The 19671-nt window shown below is 35.5% G+C and overlaps 1 protein-coding gene across 4 annotated transcripts in view; it reads left to right on the top strand.

Annotated features, from left to right (window-relative positions):
* Window positions 1–17031, top strand: part of HIPK3 (homeodomain interacting protein kinase 3) — a 95700-nt gene extending 78669 nt beyond the window's left edge. For 3 of the 4 annotated variants that reach the window (XM_082343666.1, XM_082343667.1, XM_082343668.1), the window contains 13 exons: window positions 458–544; window positions 1037–1221; window positions 2293–2452; window positions 2863–2986; window positions 7694–7815; window positions 8456–8580; window positions 8672–8833; window positions 8991–9053; window positions 9350–9646; window positions 9957–10097; window positions 11601–11836; window positions 12120–12247; window positions 13103–17031. In XM_082343666.1, coding sequence (XP_082199792.1) covers window positions 458–544; window positions 1037–1221; window positions 2293–2452; window positions 2863–2986; window positions 7694–7815; window positions 8456–8580; window positions 8672–8833; window positions 8991–9053; window positions 9350–9646; window positions 9957–10097; window positions 11601–11836; window positions 12120–12247; window positions 13103–13579 — 2307 coding nt within the window. In that variant the 3' untranslated portion in view covers window positions 13580–17031. The remainder of the gene's footprint in view (window positions 1–457; window positions 545–1036; window positions 1222–2292; window positions 2453–2862; window positions 2987–7693; window positions 7816–8455; window positions 8581–8671; window positions 8834–8990; window positions 9054–9349; window positions 9647–9956; window positions 10098–11600; window positions 11837–12119; window positions 12248–13102) is intronic. The other variant, XM_082343669.1, reaches the window with a different exon arrangement.
* The last annotated feature ends 2640 nt before the right edge of the window (window positions 17032–19671 follow it).

Below are 19671 nucleotides of genomic sequence, written 5' to 3'. Positions count from 1 at the left end.
TAAAAACTTACATTAAAGAAAAATTTTATTTTATTTATTTATTTTTGGCTGCATTGGGTCCACTCTTTGTTGCGGTTAGTGGGCTTCTCATTGCAGTGGCTTCTCGTTGCGGAGCACGGGCTCTAGGCCTCTAGGCGGGTCGGCTTTAGTAGTTGTGGCTCACGGGCTCTAGAGCGCAGGCTCAGTAGTTGTGGCACACAGGCTTAGTTCCTCCGCAGCATGTGGGATCCTCCCGGACCAGGGCTCAAACCCATGTCCCCTGCCTTGGCAGGTGGATTCTTAACCACTGCACCACCAGGGAAGTCCCAAAATTACATTTTTGATAGTTATTCTTTTGAAACTACTACTTGCCTTAGAATATTCAATATATTAGGCTAAATGTGCCAGAATTGAAGAAATAAAGAATTTACAAATGGTGGGTAATAAGATATTTTCCTTCTCTGATATATTCGATAAGACACTGGAAGAACATGAGGCTGAGACAGGAATGAAGTCTAAAGAAGCCAGAAAGTACATATTCAACAGTCTGGATGATATAGTGCATGTGAGTACCGCAGTCACATTTGTCAATCTTATGCTTAAGTTGGTGGACTTGAATGCCAAGAATGCCAAAACACGTTAATCATTTTCTACGTGACGTAGAGTGCTTGCTGTTTTTAAGCTTTTCAAACAAAATTGATTCTAAGGTTTCAGGAACTAAATTGCATTCATCTTTATCAAATATTTAATTTGTATTATTCAAGTATTTTCTTTAAAAAGGAAAACTCTAACAGACATGTTTCTTTTCCTTACATCTCTCTAGAAGTGGCTATTTGTTTAGTTAAAAAAATTTTTTTTTCCTGCTTTGAATGCTCTTTGGTACCTCAAAATATTTTTGAGGATTTGTTAACCTCAATTGTTCTTTCTTATTTCAAAGTAATTGTAGTTCTTTGTTCTTTCCTGTGTTGTGGGCTTTTTTTGTAAACTGTGAGGCTTTAACATATACTACCTTGTATGGCTTATTTTTATTCAATGACTTGAAATTTTGATTTTGCAGGTGAACACAGTGATGGATTTGGAAGGAAGTGATCTTTTGGCTGAGAAAGCTGATAGAAGAGAATTTGTTAGTCTGTTGAAAAAAATGTTGCTGATTGATGCAGATTTAAGAATTACTCCAGCAGAGACTTTGAACCATGCTTTTGTTAATATGAAACATCTTCTAGATTTCCCGCATAGCAACCAGTATGTTACTCTAAAATCTTTTAAAATGATTCTGGAGAAATGATAATGCTGTTTGTGGTAAACCAGTGTGTTAGAAAAATGATTCAATTTCTTCATTAAATATAAGTAAACTGAGTAAAAAGAGGTTAAGCTAACTTGGCCAAGTTCACATAGACAGTAAATTGCAGAGTAGAAATAGAATGCAAATCTAAATCACATTCCAATGTTCTTTTTCCAGAATAGCATACTGAGAATGACTGAGTGATGTCGTTTTACATGACATTCTTACCTTAATAACCAGGCATATTTATAGTTAAAGGAAGTGTTAAGTTGTTCCTCCCTCAATTTTGAGTCCTGCAAACTCCATTTTCAATTTCCTTTCACAGCATTTGCTTTTCTTTTCCCCCTTCTTTCCCCTCTGTGTTGTGGAAGGAAAGGAGGTTTTTTTTTATGGGTTAGTAGAGAAGAGTATATGCCCAAATTGAGAAGGACTTAGAAGAGTTACCTTAGGCAAATCTTGTGAATTCTTTGAACCCCAGTCCTCTTTTTTATAGGCTGAAGAGAGTAAAGTAAGTGACTTAAAATAGCTTCTTTTAATATTTTAAAAATATTGAATGAAGGAGGTAAAGGAACAAACTGATATTCGTTATTGTGAATTACAATTAAAATAGATGTTTTTATAAAGCCCAACTAGTCTCCACACCCCCAGTACTTAAAAATGTCTAATGGTTTCTGTATATAAGCACTTTGAAAATAACGTAGTAACCACATACATGGTGCCATTAATTTAGGGATGTGGAGATTTAGAAGTTTAGAAAAAAACTGTTTAGGGTAGGGGTCATAAAATTATAACCAAAAAGTGCCCACTATTGCTTTGCTGTCTCAAGAAAATATTCCAGATACAAGTATATACTTCCGCTTGCTTTGAAATTTGATCTTACAGGATTTCCTAGTAGAAATACTATTGGAAATATGCAGATTAAGTGTAAGCCATAGACTTTTTTTTTCCTTTTAGAAATAATTTTTAATCTTAAACTACTCTAAACATTAAAAAAATAATATTACAATTACCTTTCGATTTTTCTTTTGCAGTGTAAAGTCCTGTTTTCATATTATGGATATTTGTAAGTCCCATCCAAATTCATGTGACACAAATAATCACAATAAAACTTCACTCTTGAGACCAGTTGCTCCAAGCAGTACTGCTAATCTGACAGCAAATTTTACTAAAATCGGCACATTAAGAAGTCAGGTAAGAACTTATAGTATTTGATAATTTATGCTCATCTTTTTTTTTTAAATGATTGCTCATTTGCTTTTGAAATATGCAGAAGTTTCCATGTCAGCAGTTAGAAGTTCCAGTGCTGATGAAGTCTTACTATGGCTGTTCTGTTAAATCTCTAATATTTCAGGGTAACAGTTGGAGCATATCTACTCAAATCCATTTTTTTCCTTCACCTTTTATTCTTTCAGTATGATCTACCTGCCCTTCTATGTCTCAACTCTACAAAAAGTAGACTTCAGTAAGATCAATTTCTGGGTCCATTTTTATCATAGAATTATGATTTTTTGAAATGCATTTGATTTCTACTTATAAAGTATGTGTACAGCAATTAGAAGCCTGCTCTGTATAATGAATGCCATGTACGTCTATCGTTTCAGGCATTAACCACATCTGCTCATTCAGTTGTGCACCATGGGATTCCTCTGCAGGCTGGAACTGCTCATTTTGGTTGTGGTGATGCTTTTCAGCAGACCCTGATTATCTGTCCACCAGCTATTCAAGGTATACTTTTATTTAAATTACACTTTGAATTTAGGCATGCATTACTTTAAAATAAGTTTAGGCATCTATTCATTAAATATACTGCATGGGTTTTGCTACATTTACTGCTACATTTGAATTTAATTTAAGCAGGTCAGTAGCCTTTCGACCAGTGATACTTCTTGACTGCAACTCCACTGTAGTCATCATTAACAAAATGGACCATATGACAGTTGTATTTCCTGTAGAGTCTAGCATGATAACATACCTTAGTGGAAATTAATGAACTTGGAAAGGTATGGATTATCCTATACTGGGTATAACTGCTCCAGATGTTCAAGTAAGTACTTATCTGCATGTCATCACTGGACATTACAGTGATTGAGAGCTCAGTTCTTTAAGTTTTGGCCAGAGGATTTCTTTCCTAAAATATTGTAGTCTTGTTCTTTACCCATAGCTTAGTTTGTTTGTTTGCTTGAAGATTGATTTTGATCAAATTGCCCTTATTTAGATAAAAATATCAAATCAAATCCTCAAGTGAGATGGTGACAGAATACCTTTGAAGATGCCATAAATTTTCACACTGAGGAACTTCTTAGTGGTAAAAGGGTGATAGCAATGAACTTTTTGACTGGAATAGCTAGCATAAAGCCCTCTTTCCTAGGTCCTTTGGTAGCGTTTTGTCCTTGCTGGGCTGTAACATCTAGTTATATCTTAAAATCAAGAGATTGATTCCAAATGGGCCTGAAGTGACTCTTTGAAGCGTGGTGGTAATGCTGTATAGTGTTAAGTGAGAGCTCTTGGTGCTAAGTGGGCCTGGGATCTAGTTCTCTTTCTGCTATTTGCTCTGCCATCCCAGACAAGTCTGTTAACTTGCTTCAGCCTTTGTCAAAGAAAACAGACTGAAGAGATACTATCTTGATCGTTTCCAGCTGTAATATTTCTGGATTCTGAAGGTTACATTTGAAATTTTTATTTCATTTAAGGATGTGAGCAACTTTTTTAAGTTTTTATTTTAATCTTCCCCACAGTGCCTAACAAAGCACCAAGAATATGTTTGTTGACTTGCTTGGCTGGTAATGAGAGATGTGAAAACATGGCAGCTCTTTAGCCACTTTGGTTCTACCAGGGTAGCTTTGGTCTGTTATCTGTGACAGTGACCCATGGCTGGTTTGGTAATAAAAATACCTATATCATATTGTCAGCACTCTTAAAGATGCTGTTGTGTTTCTTTGTTTTTCTTCAACTGTTTATTGTAAAAATTTCAAACATATAGAGAAGTTCAAAGAATAATAACGTCCTTTCTCCTAGATTCAACAAGTATTAACATGTTATATTTGTTGTCTGTCTATTACACATACACATACTGTTAATAGTAAGTCATAGACATTTTACTTCTAAATACTTGAGCATGCAAGACTGATGCTTTTTTGTTTTTCAGTCAGTTACTACGTAAGTGATATCTTGACAAATACATTTTCACTTAGATGAGTTTTTAATCTGTACTAGTAGATTCTTAGGTTCTAATGATCTCTTCTATGTACCAAAATGAGTTTTGGGGTCACCTACCTACAGTGTGGTATATTTCATCAAGATTTGGAGTAGCAGGGAATTCCCTGGCGTTCCAGTGGTTAGGATTCTGGGCTTTCACTGCTGTGGGCCCGGGTTTGATCCTTGGTAGTAGAACTAAGATCCTTCAAGCCGTGCGGCACAGCTTAAAAAAAAAAAAAAAATTTGGAATAACGATTTTTTATTTTCAGAGCTACCTTCTGTTTGTACCAAAAGGCTTTGTGGACACATTTCTAAATACAATTGAGCATCATTCTTAAAACATTCAATGAGGTTAGGCAAATCTTTTATCTTTTTATGTACCTTATAATTAATAAAACGTTAGTAACCTTTCTGTACATATGTTAACAACTGCACGTGGTTCCTAACAAGGATAACAGAAAGAAAAGAAGATACTTTCAGGCTCATTAACTCATCAAATGTGAAGAACAATAGTTTTAGAATTAATAGTGAGAGAAAGCAAAATATTTGTTGGCTTAAAGAACTAACAGGTGCAGTTGCAGCAGCATAACAGGCAGGCTCTGTAATATGTTGTCTCACTGTTTCTTATCTTAGTATAGTGTCTGCTTAGAATGAAAGCTTTCCCTCTAATCCATTTTGGCATCTCTGTAGAAAATCCCATTATTGACCTTCTTACCCCTTTACCCCATCATGTGCCAATCCATTTCAAAGAAACATATTTAAATGATTATTGGGTAGCAGTTATGGTACCATTATACTTTGTATTTTAAAATAAAATTTATGTCTGTTGTCCTTCACTTTATATTTTTTACCTTGGGTCTACACTGTTTAAGTTCATCATGCGTTTCATATATTTTAGATACTATAGATATAACGTGTAGGTATAGCTATATGGATGCCACATCCCTAATATATATTTTTTTAATTTATTTATTTACTTATTTTTGGTTGTGTTGGGTCTTCGTTTCTGTGCGAGGGCCCTCTCCAGTTGCGGCGAGCGGGGGCCACTCTTCATCGCGGTGCGCGGGCCTCTCACTATCGTGGCCTCTCTTGTTGCGGAGCACAGGCTCCAGACGCGCAGGCTCAGTAGTTGTGGCTCACGGGCCCAGTTGCTCCGCGGCATGTGGGATTCTCCCAGACCAGGGCTTGAACCCGTGTCCCCTGCACCGGCAGGCGGACTCTCAACCACTGCACCACCAGGGAAGCCTCCACATCCCTAATATTGTGCCACGTTTAAGTACAGAAGACTTAGACAAGCTTTTACTTAACAAATTTGAGTGTAGGTTGTTGTATTTACTAAACAAGCATTTAACATTATTTGGCAATCTGAAAAGCTACTTATTCATCCCCTCTGGATGAAAACTGCTATTTTAGAATCAAATGCATTCCAGCAAAATTCTCCTCTGTTGTACTAGAACAGTCTTTAAACGTTTTGTGTCATGCTTTCCAGGTATCAAGCAAATGTAATCAAAGATAAAAATTTTAGCTAACCTAATAAGCGTATAGAAAATTGGGATCTGAACCTACTTTTGAATTTGATTTAAAAAAAAGATTATAGGAGAATTCTTGTCTTACGGCATTGATTACGAGGAGAATTTAAGGGCAATCTGTTTTGTTTGGGATTTAAGAATTTGCTCTGTGATTTCATCCTTATCAAAGTGAGGATGCTTTTTTCTCTGATGAGATTCTCTATTGCTGCAGTATATCTACACAGCCTGGGTGTGCTTATATTCCATTCCTTGGAGCATTTGCTGATCAAGACATGCTTTTTGGAAAGGGTTAGAAGGTCAGTTAAAGAAAATAACTCACAGATCTTTGTAGATCTAATTCACATGTAGCTCTTTTTTTTCTTTTTCTTTTTTTTTAACTTTTTTTGGCCATGCGCTGCAGCACGTGGGATCTTAGTTCCCTGACCAGGGATCGAACACTCACCCCCTGCATTGGAAGCACAGAGTCTTAATCACTGGACCGCCAGGGAAGTCCCTCACATGTAGCTCTTTAGGTGGAGCTCAGAGGGTAGAACCTCCTGCCAGTAGGATAAGCACCTCTGTGAAGAAAATAAACACAATAAAATTCTCCTTAGAATTATCACTTACAAATATTTGTATTTGTGCAATAAAAAGTGTAAGGTTATTTTTCAGTAGGAAAAAAAAACAATTGTTTTTTTAAATTTTTTTTTAAATGGCTGATCACACAAGGTCACTTTTATCCAAAAACTGATTATGTTTAAATAATCTGCCAGCCCATATTGAAAGTAAGTGCTACAATAGACTGGAATTATGAAGTAGTGAATTTATTCTAGTAACTCAGCTTACTAATCTTAGGAGATATCCCTAAAATCTTGTTAGTCAAAGTTCTTAGTTGGTGTAATACTACTTTACTCTCTTAAAGTTTAGTACCATAAGACTTAATATTTGCAAGGTGCTCTTGCAATGTATGACACGGACATATTAATATTAACAGGATTAACGTGGGTAGTAATCCTGCTTTCTAATTTTCCTAGGGGGTAAGCAAAATGGAACATGTTTGTCCTGGAGTTCCAGTAGCTCTCCACTAGAAATACTAGTAGATTAAACCACAATGATAAATGCTTAGTTGTGTCAACATATGAGGCAGAAAAGTTTGTTGTTTGCTTTTCCTTTAGAGGTTGAAATGAGTGTGTCATCCTGAATTTTATTGAATCATGTAAACCGTCATGGCCATTGAAGTTGAAGTTGTGATACATTCCTCCTTTGGTGACATGTATAAGATCCTATCATAGTTTTAAAGAAGAGAATACCAAGCATAGCTAAAAGTTTGTATGAAAAGATGAACATTTACCTGCTAGAGGATAAGGATGTTGAGCCAGATTCACCTTTCCGTGTCTTACCAGTGGCAGAACTTTCTAAAAGGAAAGTAAAGCTATAATAGCAAACTTTAAAAGGAATGGGAAGTTTCAAAAACAAATCATTCAACTTTGTGCATTTTAAAATGGTAGAAAGAGTAGCTCTATAATAATTTTTGGAATGATGTACCACAAGGTAGATAGTATCTCACTTTCCAAGTAGATTGCTTTCTAATATTATGAAAATTTTATGCAGGGGATTTTTTCATAATCTTAATAAGAATTTTAACAATTCATAAATTTAAGAGTTTTATAAGGTAACTCAGAGAAAAGTTTTTTCTTTTATTTGAGAACTGTTCTTTTCTATTTCACAGGTATTCCTGCAACGCATGGTAAACCCACTAGTTATTCAATAAGGGTAGATAATACAGTACCCCTTGTAACACAGGCCCCAGCCATGCAGCCACTACAGATCCGACCAGGAGTTCTTTCTCAGGTTGGTAATAATTCATTATTTTTACATATGTGCTGTCCTCCTTTTACTCAGGTAGAGGCACTAATCCATTTGTAATATATCAGCTGGTGCTGTTGGAAACAATGAAAATAACCTAGATGGGGATTCGATCCTTGTAGATTATTGACTTTAACTTTTATAATTATTAGAAGATTGTTACTTTTTTTTTTAATTATTGAATTTTTAAATTTTTTTAAATTTTTTAATTTTTTTAACATCTTTATTGGAGTATAATTGCTTTACAGTGGTGTGTTAGTTTCTGCTTTATAACAAAGTGAATAAGTTATACATATACATATGTCCCCATATCTCTTCCCTCTTGCATCTCCCTCCCTCCCACCCTCCCTATCCCACCCCTCTAGGTGGTCACAAAGCACCGAGCTGATCTCCCTGTGCTATGCGGCTGCTTCCCACTAGCTATCTATTTTACATTTGGTAGTGTATATATGTCCATGCCACTCTCTCACTTCGTCCCAGCTTACCCTTCCCCCTCCCCGTATTGTCAAGTCGATTCTCTAGTAGGTCTGTGTCTTTATTCCCGTCTAGAAGATTGTTACTTTGAGTTAACTTGTATCATACTAGTTTTTCTTTTGTTTTTGGTTTTGTTTTTTTGCTGCAGCAGACATGGTCTGGTAGAACACAGCAGATGCTGGTACCTGCCTGGCAACAGATAACACCCATGGCTCCTGCTACTACTACATTAGCTTCTGAGGGTATGGCTGGTTCACAAAGGCTCGGAGACTGGGGGTAAGTTAAAAACAAGGGTACTTCTTTGTAAATAGTTTGCAAAATAGATATGGTAAAGTAGGGATTCAATTTTTCTAAATTTTCTCCCTAGGAAAATGATTTCACACAGCAATCATTACAGCTCAGTGATGCCGCAACCTCTTCTAACCAATCAGATCACCTTATCAGCCCCTCAGCCAATTAGTGTGGGCATCGCACATGTTGTGTGGCCTCAGCCTGCCACCACCAAGAAAAATAAACTGTGCCAGAACAGGTTGGTATTGATATTTTAACTTTCCTCTGCATTTTGAAAATTAATCATTAAAATAAATTTTGCATGTACACCAAAGGGTCACTCTTGTTGTATTCAAAATGACCTCTTTGATAGCTTTGTTACAAACACTAAGCCAGCTCCCTTCTCAATTTCTCAGAGGTATTTTGGTAAAACTAATGGAATGGGAGCCAGGAAGAGAGGAAATAAATGCTTTCAGTTGGTAAGATTGTCTTTATTGCCCTTTTGATTTATTATCTACCTATAATTTTAGACAATTTTAGATACTCAGATATCACATTTACCAAAAAAAAAAAAGACCATTTGAATATATGTAAATGCAATCTACACTCATATTTCTAGAGGTATTTTATATATCACAGACTCATGATCTCTATGTTAGTGTGTTATAATCTTAACAAGTGAAGGTTTGCATTGTTAATTATAACAAGCTGTCTTAGAAAAATGTCATGTATATATTTTGATTATAGAAATGATACATTATTACTTTGATTGCAGGAGTAATTCATTGCAGAATACCAATATCCCACAATCAGCATTTATTTCTCCAAAGATAGTAAATGGGAAAGATGTCGAGGAAGCAAGTTGCATAGAAACACAGGACAATCATAACTCAGAAGGAGAGGCAAGAAATTGTTGTGAAACTTCTATCAGGCAGGACTCTGATTCATCAGTTTCAGATAAACAGCGGCAAACCATCATCATCGCTGACTCCCCGAGTCCTGCGGTGAGTGTGATCACCATTAGCAGTGACACTGATGAGGAAGAGACGTCGCAGAGACATTCGCTCAGAGAGTAAGTGCCAAAAGCAGTTTCCTGTGGTTTTCCTGCATCCTTAAATAATGATGATGGCACCCTCTGCTGCAGTGGAAAAGAAAAAGCTTTGTGATTTATTACTTGTCTGTTCATGTCCTTCAGAGTAAACTTCCTGAATAGTGTTTAGCCATGATTACTATAGCATTTTTCCTGTATTATGAGCTTTAGATTTTTGTCCATGTAGGTCACTCTTAACTGTTTCATATCCTTAATTAAATAATGTAAATTTTGGCTACTTGGGGAGTATGTTCTCATTTTTGACCCAATTTTCCCTTCCCTCTTTACTTAGATGCAAAGGTAATCTGGATTGTGAAGCTTGCCAGAGCACTTTGAATATTGATCGGATTTGTTCATTAAGTAGTCCTGATAGCACTCTGAGCACCAGCTCCTCAGGACAGTCCAGCCCATCCCCTTGCAAGAGACCGAACAGGTAAAGGAATTTCAATAGCAGTACATTATAAATATTAAGTCCACTAAAAAGCCTGTGTTTCTTTTGTTGTTGTTTAAATTAGTAAGTACCTGCCAGTTTACCACAGTGACTTCCCTCTTGATCATAATTTTTGAACTAGATCATCTTTTTATAAATTCAGGTTTTAAGTAGTAATTTTCTTTACTATTACAGAACAGATCTAAATGAAAAATTGAGGTTCTAATAAATGATTTTTAAAGAATCATTTGTTTTTGAAAGGGTGAAAAAGCCACATTATCAACTCCAGCTCCACAGATTACTATTGTAATTTAAATTTGGAATAAGAACATATACTTCAGCAAAATAAAAAGGAATATTTTGCATAATAAAGTAATGACCCACTGTCAGTAGAGTATTTGCTGATTTTTTTTCTCTCATAGTGATTGATTTGCATGGTTTCATGTGTATTTCCTTCCTACCCTTCCCTTTGGCCAGGGACATGCGTTGCCACTAAAGTAGTGAGCTTCTCCTAACCTGCATGATGTACTAACGCATTGAGAGATGAGCCATAAAAATTTCAGTGAAATACATTTGATTTTAGCTTTTAGAAATTCTTTTTTTTAGTGGAAACAAAATTTGAAAAATTTCAGCTTTAATTTTGTTCGTTTTCTCTTTTTTCCTTAGTCAGGAAATATGGTTTTGAATAGTTTGGTTATAACTAAGCTCTGTGGAAGCATAAAGAAGTATTAACACATCTTCTTCTTATAACTTGTTTATAATGTGGTTTTGAAGTTGATATTATACATACGTATATGTAAATACACACATACATGTAAGATGTGTATATATATATAAATAAGATACAAAGATAAAAATATATAATTAAAATATACATATAAAAAGAGATGCTTCAAATTGTTAAGTATGAAGTGAGTAGTAAAATAGAATATAAATGCTGTAAAAATCCCAAGGAGTTGGGGGGTGGTGGGCAGGGCCCAAGGGTCAGGGCGAAAAGAGAAATAGGACTCCGGCTAGACCTTCAGAGAGGTGGGAAAGACCTTTCAGGTAACTGGTTAGTTATAAAAGGACCCAAATTATCACTAAAGGCACGTATATAACATTAGAATTTAATCTGAAATATGCAAGTTGCATGCTTATATGTTTGTACATTTTGTTTCAGTTATCCAGAACAGTACTTCTTTTGTAGTGTCTTGATGAAATCTTCTGTAATTTATAAATGGGATTTTATGAACTGCTACTAAGGATCAAGTAGGAAGGGAAAGGAGGGAAAAATAAGCGCCAAGAGGGTGTTCCTAGACAGACAGAATTAGGGTTAGCAGTCTGAAAAGAGAATTAATGTGAGAGTCTAGGAAATCTATGAAAAATGTTTTTTTGATAAGAAGTTGTAATTAGGTATGAAATAGTTGAATAAGATTCTTGTCAATTTGCTGGGAGTCTGGAAATTATTTAACTTTAGATTTAATGTTGAAAAACATTGTTCATAAAAATACTTTCTTGTTGTAGTATGTCAGATGAAGAACAGGAAAGTAGTTGTGATACTGTGGATGGCTCTCCAACATCAGACTCTTCAGGACATGACAGTCCGTTTGCAGAGAGCAGTTTTGTGGCGGATACTCATCAAAACACAGAACTGGTAACCTCTGCTGACACAGAAACCAAACCAGCTGTTTGTACTGTTGTGGTGCCACCAATGGGACTAGAAAATGGATTAAATGCCGATGAGCATATGGCAAACACAGGTAAACTGAGTCCTCTCTGTTTCCCTGATTGTCCCTTAAAAGGTCTTAATTTAGGAACATTAGAGCCAAAAGTCATCTCTGAATTTCCAACCAGACGCTGCCAAATCTGTTGTACAAAGGAGACATCTTCTAATATCACCCAGTCCTTGGAAACCATGAGATCTTTTCTTTTTATTTAATTTTAAGGTTCTCAAATCACTATTGTGTAAAATATCTAAAGACCTTTCTAATTTTTATATAAGAAGGAAAAAGCAGCTACTCTCTGATATTTTGTTGTTGCCAGATTCTGTATGCCAGCCATTAATAAAAGGACGATCTGCTCCTGGAAGATTAAACCAGCCTTCCGCAGTAGGTAATCGTCAGCAAAAATTGACATCAGCATTCCAGCAGCAGCATTTGAATTTCAGTCAGGTATGTTTGTGAATTTATGAGTCTTTGGGATTCAAATTCAGCAGTTTTCTAACTGGGGGGAAAAAGATTCTCACACTGTATAAAATCTTAATAAATTTTTCCCTTTTCATTATCCCAAGTGACTTAAAAAGTAATTGGCTTAATAATAGGATAATTATCAGATTATCCACGGAACTTGAATTTTTCAGAAAGATTAGGTTCTTAGGTTCTCTTAAAGTTTTTTAGTGTGTTTGTTGTCTTAGACCCTTTAAATCAGAATGCACACCAATGCATTGATGGTTACATTTCTTGTGTGTTAGTTGTGGTGATGGTGAGAGATGTCTTACTGAGTACTTGCCATCTGGTCAGCACTGTGCTTGGCAGTTGTGTTTCACTTGGGGGAAAGAAAAGACCATAGGTATTGGAGTCAGACCTGCGTTCACATCCTGGTTTTCCCAAATGCTATGTATAGTACCTTGACCAGGTCTCTTCAACAAGTCTGGACCACAGTTAATGGGAATGATAGCTATATAACTATAATTAGAATTAAATACCGTCTCGTATGTAAAGTGTTAGTCTTACATATAATAGGTGCTCCACAAATGGTAGCTATCAGTAGTGGAAGGAATAGTGACACTACTAGCAGGGGTAGTGGCAGTGTTAATATTATAATAATAAGCAGTAATGCATATTAAAATGCTAATACTAATATATATATAAAATTGATCGATATTTTTCTCCACTCTATTTATACTTAGTATAAGCTAAGATCTGAGAGATCCTCTGTGGGTTATCAGTCACAGAGTATCTTGTAATTTCCCTTTCTTTTTGACTTATAAAATATGTAATTAATCTTTTTGTTTTGTTTTTGGATAGGTTCAGCACTTTGGATCTGGGCATCAAGAGTGGAATGGAAACTTTGGACATCGAAGACAGCAAGCTTATATCCCTACTAGTGTTACCAGTAATCCATTCACTCTTTCTCACGGAAGTCCTAATCACACAGCTGTGCACGCCCATCTGGCTGGAAATACGCACCTCGGAGGACAGCCTACTCTACTTCCATACCCATCATCAGCTACCCTCAGCAGTGCTGCACCAGTGGCCCACCTCTTAGCCTCTCCGTGTACCTCAAGACCTATGTTACAGCATCCAACTTATAATATCTCCCATCCCAGTGGCATAGTTCACCAAGTCCCAGTGGGCATAAATCCCCGTCTGTTACCATCCCCAACCATTCATCAGACTCAGTACAAACCAATCTTCCCACCACATTCTTACATTGCAGCATCACCTGCATATACTGGATTTCCACTGAGTCCAACCAAACTCAGCCAGTATCCATATATGTGAAAATTCAAAAGAGTATATTGAGGAAGCTCAATGATATAAACATTTGATTAAAAATAAAACATGGTATTTAATAAATATTAGCCATGGCACAAGAAAATTATTTTTGAATCATGTAGACTTGGGTGCAATTTAAACAACTTTGAGCTTTAAAAAAAACTCACTTTTAATGTGTTTTGCACATTTGGTATAACTTGTCTTTGGTCATGTTATCTTCTTATGTAGTAACTCTAGGCAGGTGACTTATGGGAGCAGAAGTCCAGTTTTGCTCCCGCTATTTTTTATAAAATTGCCTTCTAACTAGTGCAAGACACGTCTATATTTGGGAAGCCATTCTGTGTACAGATTTAGAGCAACAGATGCACATATGTCAGAATTACAGCATACAAGTGAATTGTATTATCTGTGTCTTAGTGTATAAATGTTGGATCACTTACCTAAGAAATTGAGCTATTGTTCTTTACATTTGCATGTGTCTTTGCATGGGCACAATGTTGCCTAGACTTTGCTCTTAAATGTTGTTCTAATAATCTCAGCTGCATTGTAAACCGTTCCCACACATAGTGCCTTAAATATTTGAGGTTGTTAATGTTATTACTATATATAAATGTTGAGGACTGCAGCACTTAAAGTTCAGACTTTTTAGTTTCCTTTGATGGAGTAATGTTCATTTTTGGTTTTGTGTGGTATGATTTCAGGTTGTAGCTGTTTTTTCCTTACTAAGAGGGCAGCATGTTTGCTATAGCTGAATTCTGCTGTCTGATTTTTCAGAATGATCTAGCTTCAAGAAAAGCAAGCAGGTAGTAGTGCTTAAGAAAAATTGATTCAGTATCTAATGGATAGTTGATACCTGTCACAACACAGCATTTTATATACTGTTAAGTGAAACTGCAATACAATCTAAGTTTATTTTGGGAGTGTTTGCTGTATAATTGGATTTAATAAAATGTTTAGAGATGCAGTAGGCATGACTTTGAGTAGATAATGAAAGCAAATGCAAAATGCTCATTGATTCATGATGTGGTTTCATCCTAGCTTGGGCAAACCATGCAGTATTTAATAAATAGTAGCAGAATATTTACTATTGAAGCTTGAAAAGATGTGAGTTCTTTGTGTGCAATTTTTCATTTATGCATGTGAGAGGGTTTGTTTTGTTTTTAAGTATTTTTACATTGTAGTACTTGTTTTGCTTGTTGGTGGTGTTTGCTTATTTAATACATTCCGTCAGGGACAGAAATTACATGCTTGTTTTCCTAGGAAGTGCGTCTTGGGTTTTTCCCTCCTTTTTTTTCTTTTTTTTTTTTTTTTTTTTGGGTGGTGGTGGTGGTGATGTTTAAATGAAGTTGCTTTTACAGCACCAAAGACTTAATCATCCATTTCCTATATAAAAGGTAGCTACTTTTTGCATAGACCTCAAGTATATTGTAGTGTAGAGGTGGAATTTAAAGGAAGGTATTAAGCAGGCTGTGTTTTAGCTTATGGGCAAATAATAAATTGTATCATTTATCTTGAATGTATCATAGATAAGCTGCTATATAACGATTGCCACTTCAGATAGCTGTGAAATTAGGTGATTAACTAGTTGTTATTTAGCCTTCTAATTTCTGTATAAGTCTAATTACATGAAATAGAAGTTGGGGTTTTGATTTTTTACTTTGCTTTTCTGTTTGGAGTGTCATTGTAACTACTGTATTGTAAATGATGGGAAAAAATTGCATATGTTATTTTGGGGTGTGTTATTTGCATCAGTATTTTATCTCTAATTAATGTTTGTGCTCATCACTGCATATAAAAAAAACTGGGATGTATCAATGTAACTTAATTTTTAATTTTCATACTGGCATTGTAGACACTTGAGAAAGCTGTATCTTGCAGGCTTGACTTAACTTTTTTTCCTTAAAAATCTGGAATATAATCTTATAGCATTTACTGGAATAAACAGTACAAAGCATTTGAGTGTAAAACTCCAGCTGTTTTGGATTTACAGCATTTCTTTGATAAATGAATTGCATACCACTAGTACAGATCTAGTACAGCGTTGACAATAAGCTAATAATGGATAAACTTTTCTTTACTCCATTAATACAAGCAGTGTTTTATTTAATAATCATCAATGAAATAAATGTGCCTGAAATTAATTTTAAAAATTACAGTATTAGATCATAAGATAAAAACCAGCAGTACATTTTTAGTCACACTGAAAATGAAGGACTTAATTTTCCCCACAAGTTTCAGTGTTTTTAGTGATCAATTCTATGCATTTTATATAAATAGAAATATATATATATATTACACATAAAAAGGAGTAGCCTAAGATTAATTTAAAAGATTATTTACAGATGGCAAATTTATGGAGTCACTATTTAAGTAAACTTGCTGCCCTCCACAGCCTTCTAATTTTATTTATCTGGTCCAGCAGTTTACTGGTATCTGCTCACTTGTTGGAGAAGAATCATTGCTGGCAGCGGATGTTCAGAAACACCAAGTGCAAAGGATTGATTGATGTTTGTACCAGGTACAAAACTGGCGCAGTTTTCTTTCTGTTCAGGGCCATGTTCACTACCCTGAAACATCGTATTTTCTGTATTTCTGTTCCAAGACTGAGATGTCTTGTTAAATTGATGGTGAATGATAAACTTCAGTGTTTTCGTAATATAATAGTCCTGTTTGATAAAGGCGTACCCAAGTTAAGTACACTGCTCTTAACTGATTCTAATCACGTGCTTTTTATGTGTTTAAGAAGATAAAAAAAGATCCAAGATCCTGCTAAAGTCAAAATCTAGCATACTGACAAAAGAATTTGTACTCTCTTTAAAACCATTTTTACCAGTTTTCTTTGGTTTTACTGCTTTCTTAAATAAAACACTGCATGACTTCCAAGTTGCGTATTTGCATACTACTTTAATTTACAAATTATTTTTTAATCAAATATCGTGATATTTCGTTTCTTTTCCTTCAGGGTGTTTAAATATGTTACTGTAGTAGCAAAACTTTTTCATTTTAAAAATCTCTACTACTAATTTTAAAGTTGGTTTGTGTTAAGTAAAAGTTAAATCATACACTGCAAGGTGTAGGAAGATTTGTTTTAAAGAACCCAATGATATAGATTTGATTACTAAGTTTGAACTGTTAACTGTTTAACAGTTTTAGACTTGTGGCTTTCTTTCTTTGGTTTGTTTTTGCTTTTACTTCTATGCTACACTAGGTTGCCATGTAGCAATTGCACTGTGCAATATTACAATAAGGACTGGGAAAATTTTTATGGATGTAATGTCTATTACGGTTTGCGATAGTATTTCTCTCTAGTTCTCAGTGATTTAAATGTGACCAAGCCTTCTGTACTTTGTCACAAAAAGCGGGTTTTCCAGGTGACTATTTTGGTGAGTGTCAAAATAAGAATTTATGGTGTATTACTGTCGATTCACTTTGAATTAAAATATATATATTGCAGCAAACAGCTTGTTGATTTTTTTTCCACCCCAGTACTACTTACAGGGTAGGGAAGGAAAAGGTTAGGAGCATTGAGTTACCTAACTTAACATCGTCGCATTTAATTCTCAAAACCACCTGTGAGATATAATACTATCTTCATTGTGTAAATGAAGAAATAGGCTCAAAATATCTAGGTAAGTTGCCCAAACTCCTGGCACTAATGAGACGTGAACCAGGCTGTCTAACCAAACCAGTCTACTTTCCAGCAGTTCTTTTTTAAACTGAAGTCTAAGGTAGTGTGCTACAGTACTGTAACCACAGGATAACCAGGGCCTGCTTCCCCTGAATATTGTTTTCTTGAATATTTTTTGAGGTAAATATTTCTGTTCAATATGCATAGATGAAGAATAGGGAATTCACAAGTATTTTTAAGATATAAAACATAAGGCTTCAAAAGCATGTGGTTCCAGTAGGCCAATTTAGGCTGTGCCTTCAGACACCACCTCATACTTCCAGGATTTAACTTTAGAGAAACATCGGGAGGAAGGTTTCTCAGCGCCCCGCCAGAACATACCAGTGAGAATATGTATTCTCAGTCTCTCTCAGTAAACTTTTACTCGATGTATATGCACTTGGGTGTCTGGCTTCTTTTCGTTCAACATTTTATTTCTAAGATACATCCATGTTATATGTAGTTGTTGATCATTACTGTATAGTATTCATCTGTGTGCGTATGTAATCATTTATCTGTTTTGTTGATAGACATTTGAGTTGTTTTTACTTTTTGGCTATTAGGAATCGTGCTACTACAAACATTTTTGTTCATATCTTTTGGTGAACACGTATGCATTTCCTTTGGGTATATATGTAGGCATGGAATTCCTGGGTCATAGGGTATACAGATGTTTCACATTATTAGATACTGCAAACAGTATTCCAAAGTGGTTAAATTAATTTACACTCAATGCAGTGTATGAGAGTTCTAGTTACTTTACATCCTCACGCGTATTTTTTGTTTCTTTCCATTTAGTCATTCTTACGGGTGTGAGTTGTTAAAAATTATGTGACCATTCTAGCCCAAAGTACTGATCCCACATATAGGTGAAATCCAGATTTTGCAATTTACTTGAAGGTAAATTGGCTTCTTGAGTGTACTAGGAAGTATTTAGCTATTTAAATGGATCTAGGAATTTAAAATATTTTTTTCTAAAGAGATTAAAAAGTCTTTGACCAACACACATAAACCATTCAGCCAGTACCTAGCAGAGTGCCTGTCACAGCAGGTATGTCAGGAGTCATTCAGTAATATTTATGAAGCATCTACCATGTTCCAAGCATTCCATGCTAGGCATATGTCAGTGGACAAAGCCAGAAGATTCTTTTGCTCCTACAGATCTTTTTGTGGGAGGGAAAGATTGAAAGTAAATTAAGTTCAGTTAGGGTAAGCAGAATGAAGAAAATAGCCTGTTTAAGTGACCTAGAAGGAGTGTGTCAGGATATGCCTCAATGAGAAGGTGACATTTGAGTTGTGACAAGAATGTCACAACTAGTGACATTGCTAGTCAGCCACGCAGGGGAAGAGTATTTCTGGTAGAGGGAGCAGCAAGTACAAAGGCCCTAAGTCAGGGATGAGATTTAATATGGACAGAACAGGAAAGTGGCTTGTGAGGTCAGAGAGGAAGTGTGTGAGTGGGGAGCAGGAGCTAGAAGACAGAACCAGAGGGGTGGGAATGCAGGCCTTTTGCCAAACAAAGGAGTCTAGATTTTATTGTGTTACATTCATGGGAAGCAAACACCATGAACTGGCTATTGTGGAGAATGGTGGCAGGGCCAGAGGAGCAGCTGGAAGACCAGAGGAGGTTGCTGAAGTAGTCCAGAAGAGATGCTGGATACTAGTCTTTTGTCAAGACGTTTGTATTACAAATATTTTCTCCCAGTTTGTGGCTTTTCTTCTCATTTTCTTTACAGGGTGTTTGGAAGAGCAAAAGTTTGGAATTTGGATTAAGTCCAAGTTATTTATTTTCTTACAGTTGATGCTTTTTGTGTCCTAAGAAGGCTTTGCCAGTCCCAAAGTTGCAAAGACTTTCTCCTTTGTTTTCTGCTGGGAGTTTTAGGTGTTGGCTTTTATTAGCTCTGTGGTCCACTTTATGTTAATTTTTGTGTCAACTTTTTGTTTTTATTTTATCTTACCGAGAATCTGTACTTTTCCCTAAGTGGAAGTATGGTTATTTGAAGTGGGAAAATAAGATGTTAATAATTAGTATTTTTCAATCATAAAAATAACACCTGATTACATTGTACTTGGAAAATGCAGAAAAACAGATTTTTTTAAACTCAAAAATGTAAGTGTTGACGTGGTTAAAATAATGTAAGCAATTTTAGATCCTGATATTTTCTACTTCAATTTATAACAGCATTTTGCATGTTTTACAAACTTCAGAAATATTTTGAATGCCCAAATGTGGAATTTAGAGAGGTGATCAGCTTTGTTCTACATTGCTTATTTCCTCGGTGACTATGGAGAATCCAAAGAATTCACTTTTTCTTATCACATCGAATGTTTATACTTACTATAAACCAATTTTTAATTAGAAAAACAAAAAAAATAGTATAACGAACACACACACAACCTACACCTAGATTCACCAGTTAACATTTGCCAC

This window comes from Balaenoptera borealis, assembly GCF_965194805.1.
Source record: "Balaenoptera borealis genome assembly, chromosome: 11".
NCBI lineage: Eukaryota > Metazoa > Chordata > Mammalia > Artiodactyla > Balaenopteridae > Balaenoptera > Balaenoptera borealis.
Note: the sequence above shows the minus strand (reverse complement) of the source record. Positions and strands in the feature narration are given on the sequence as shown.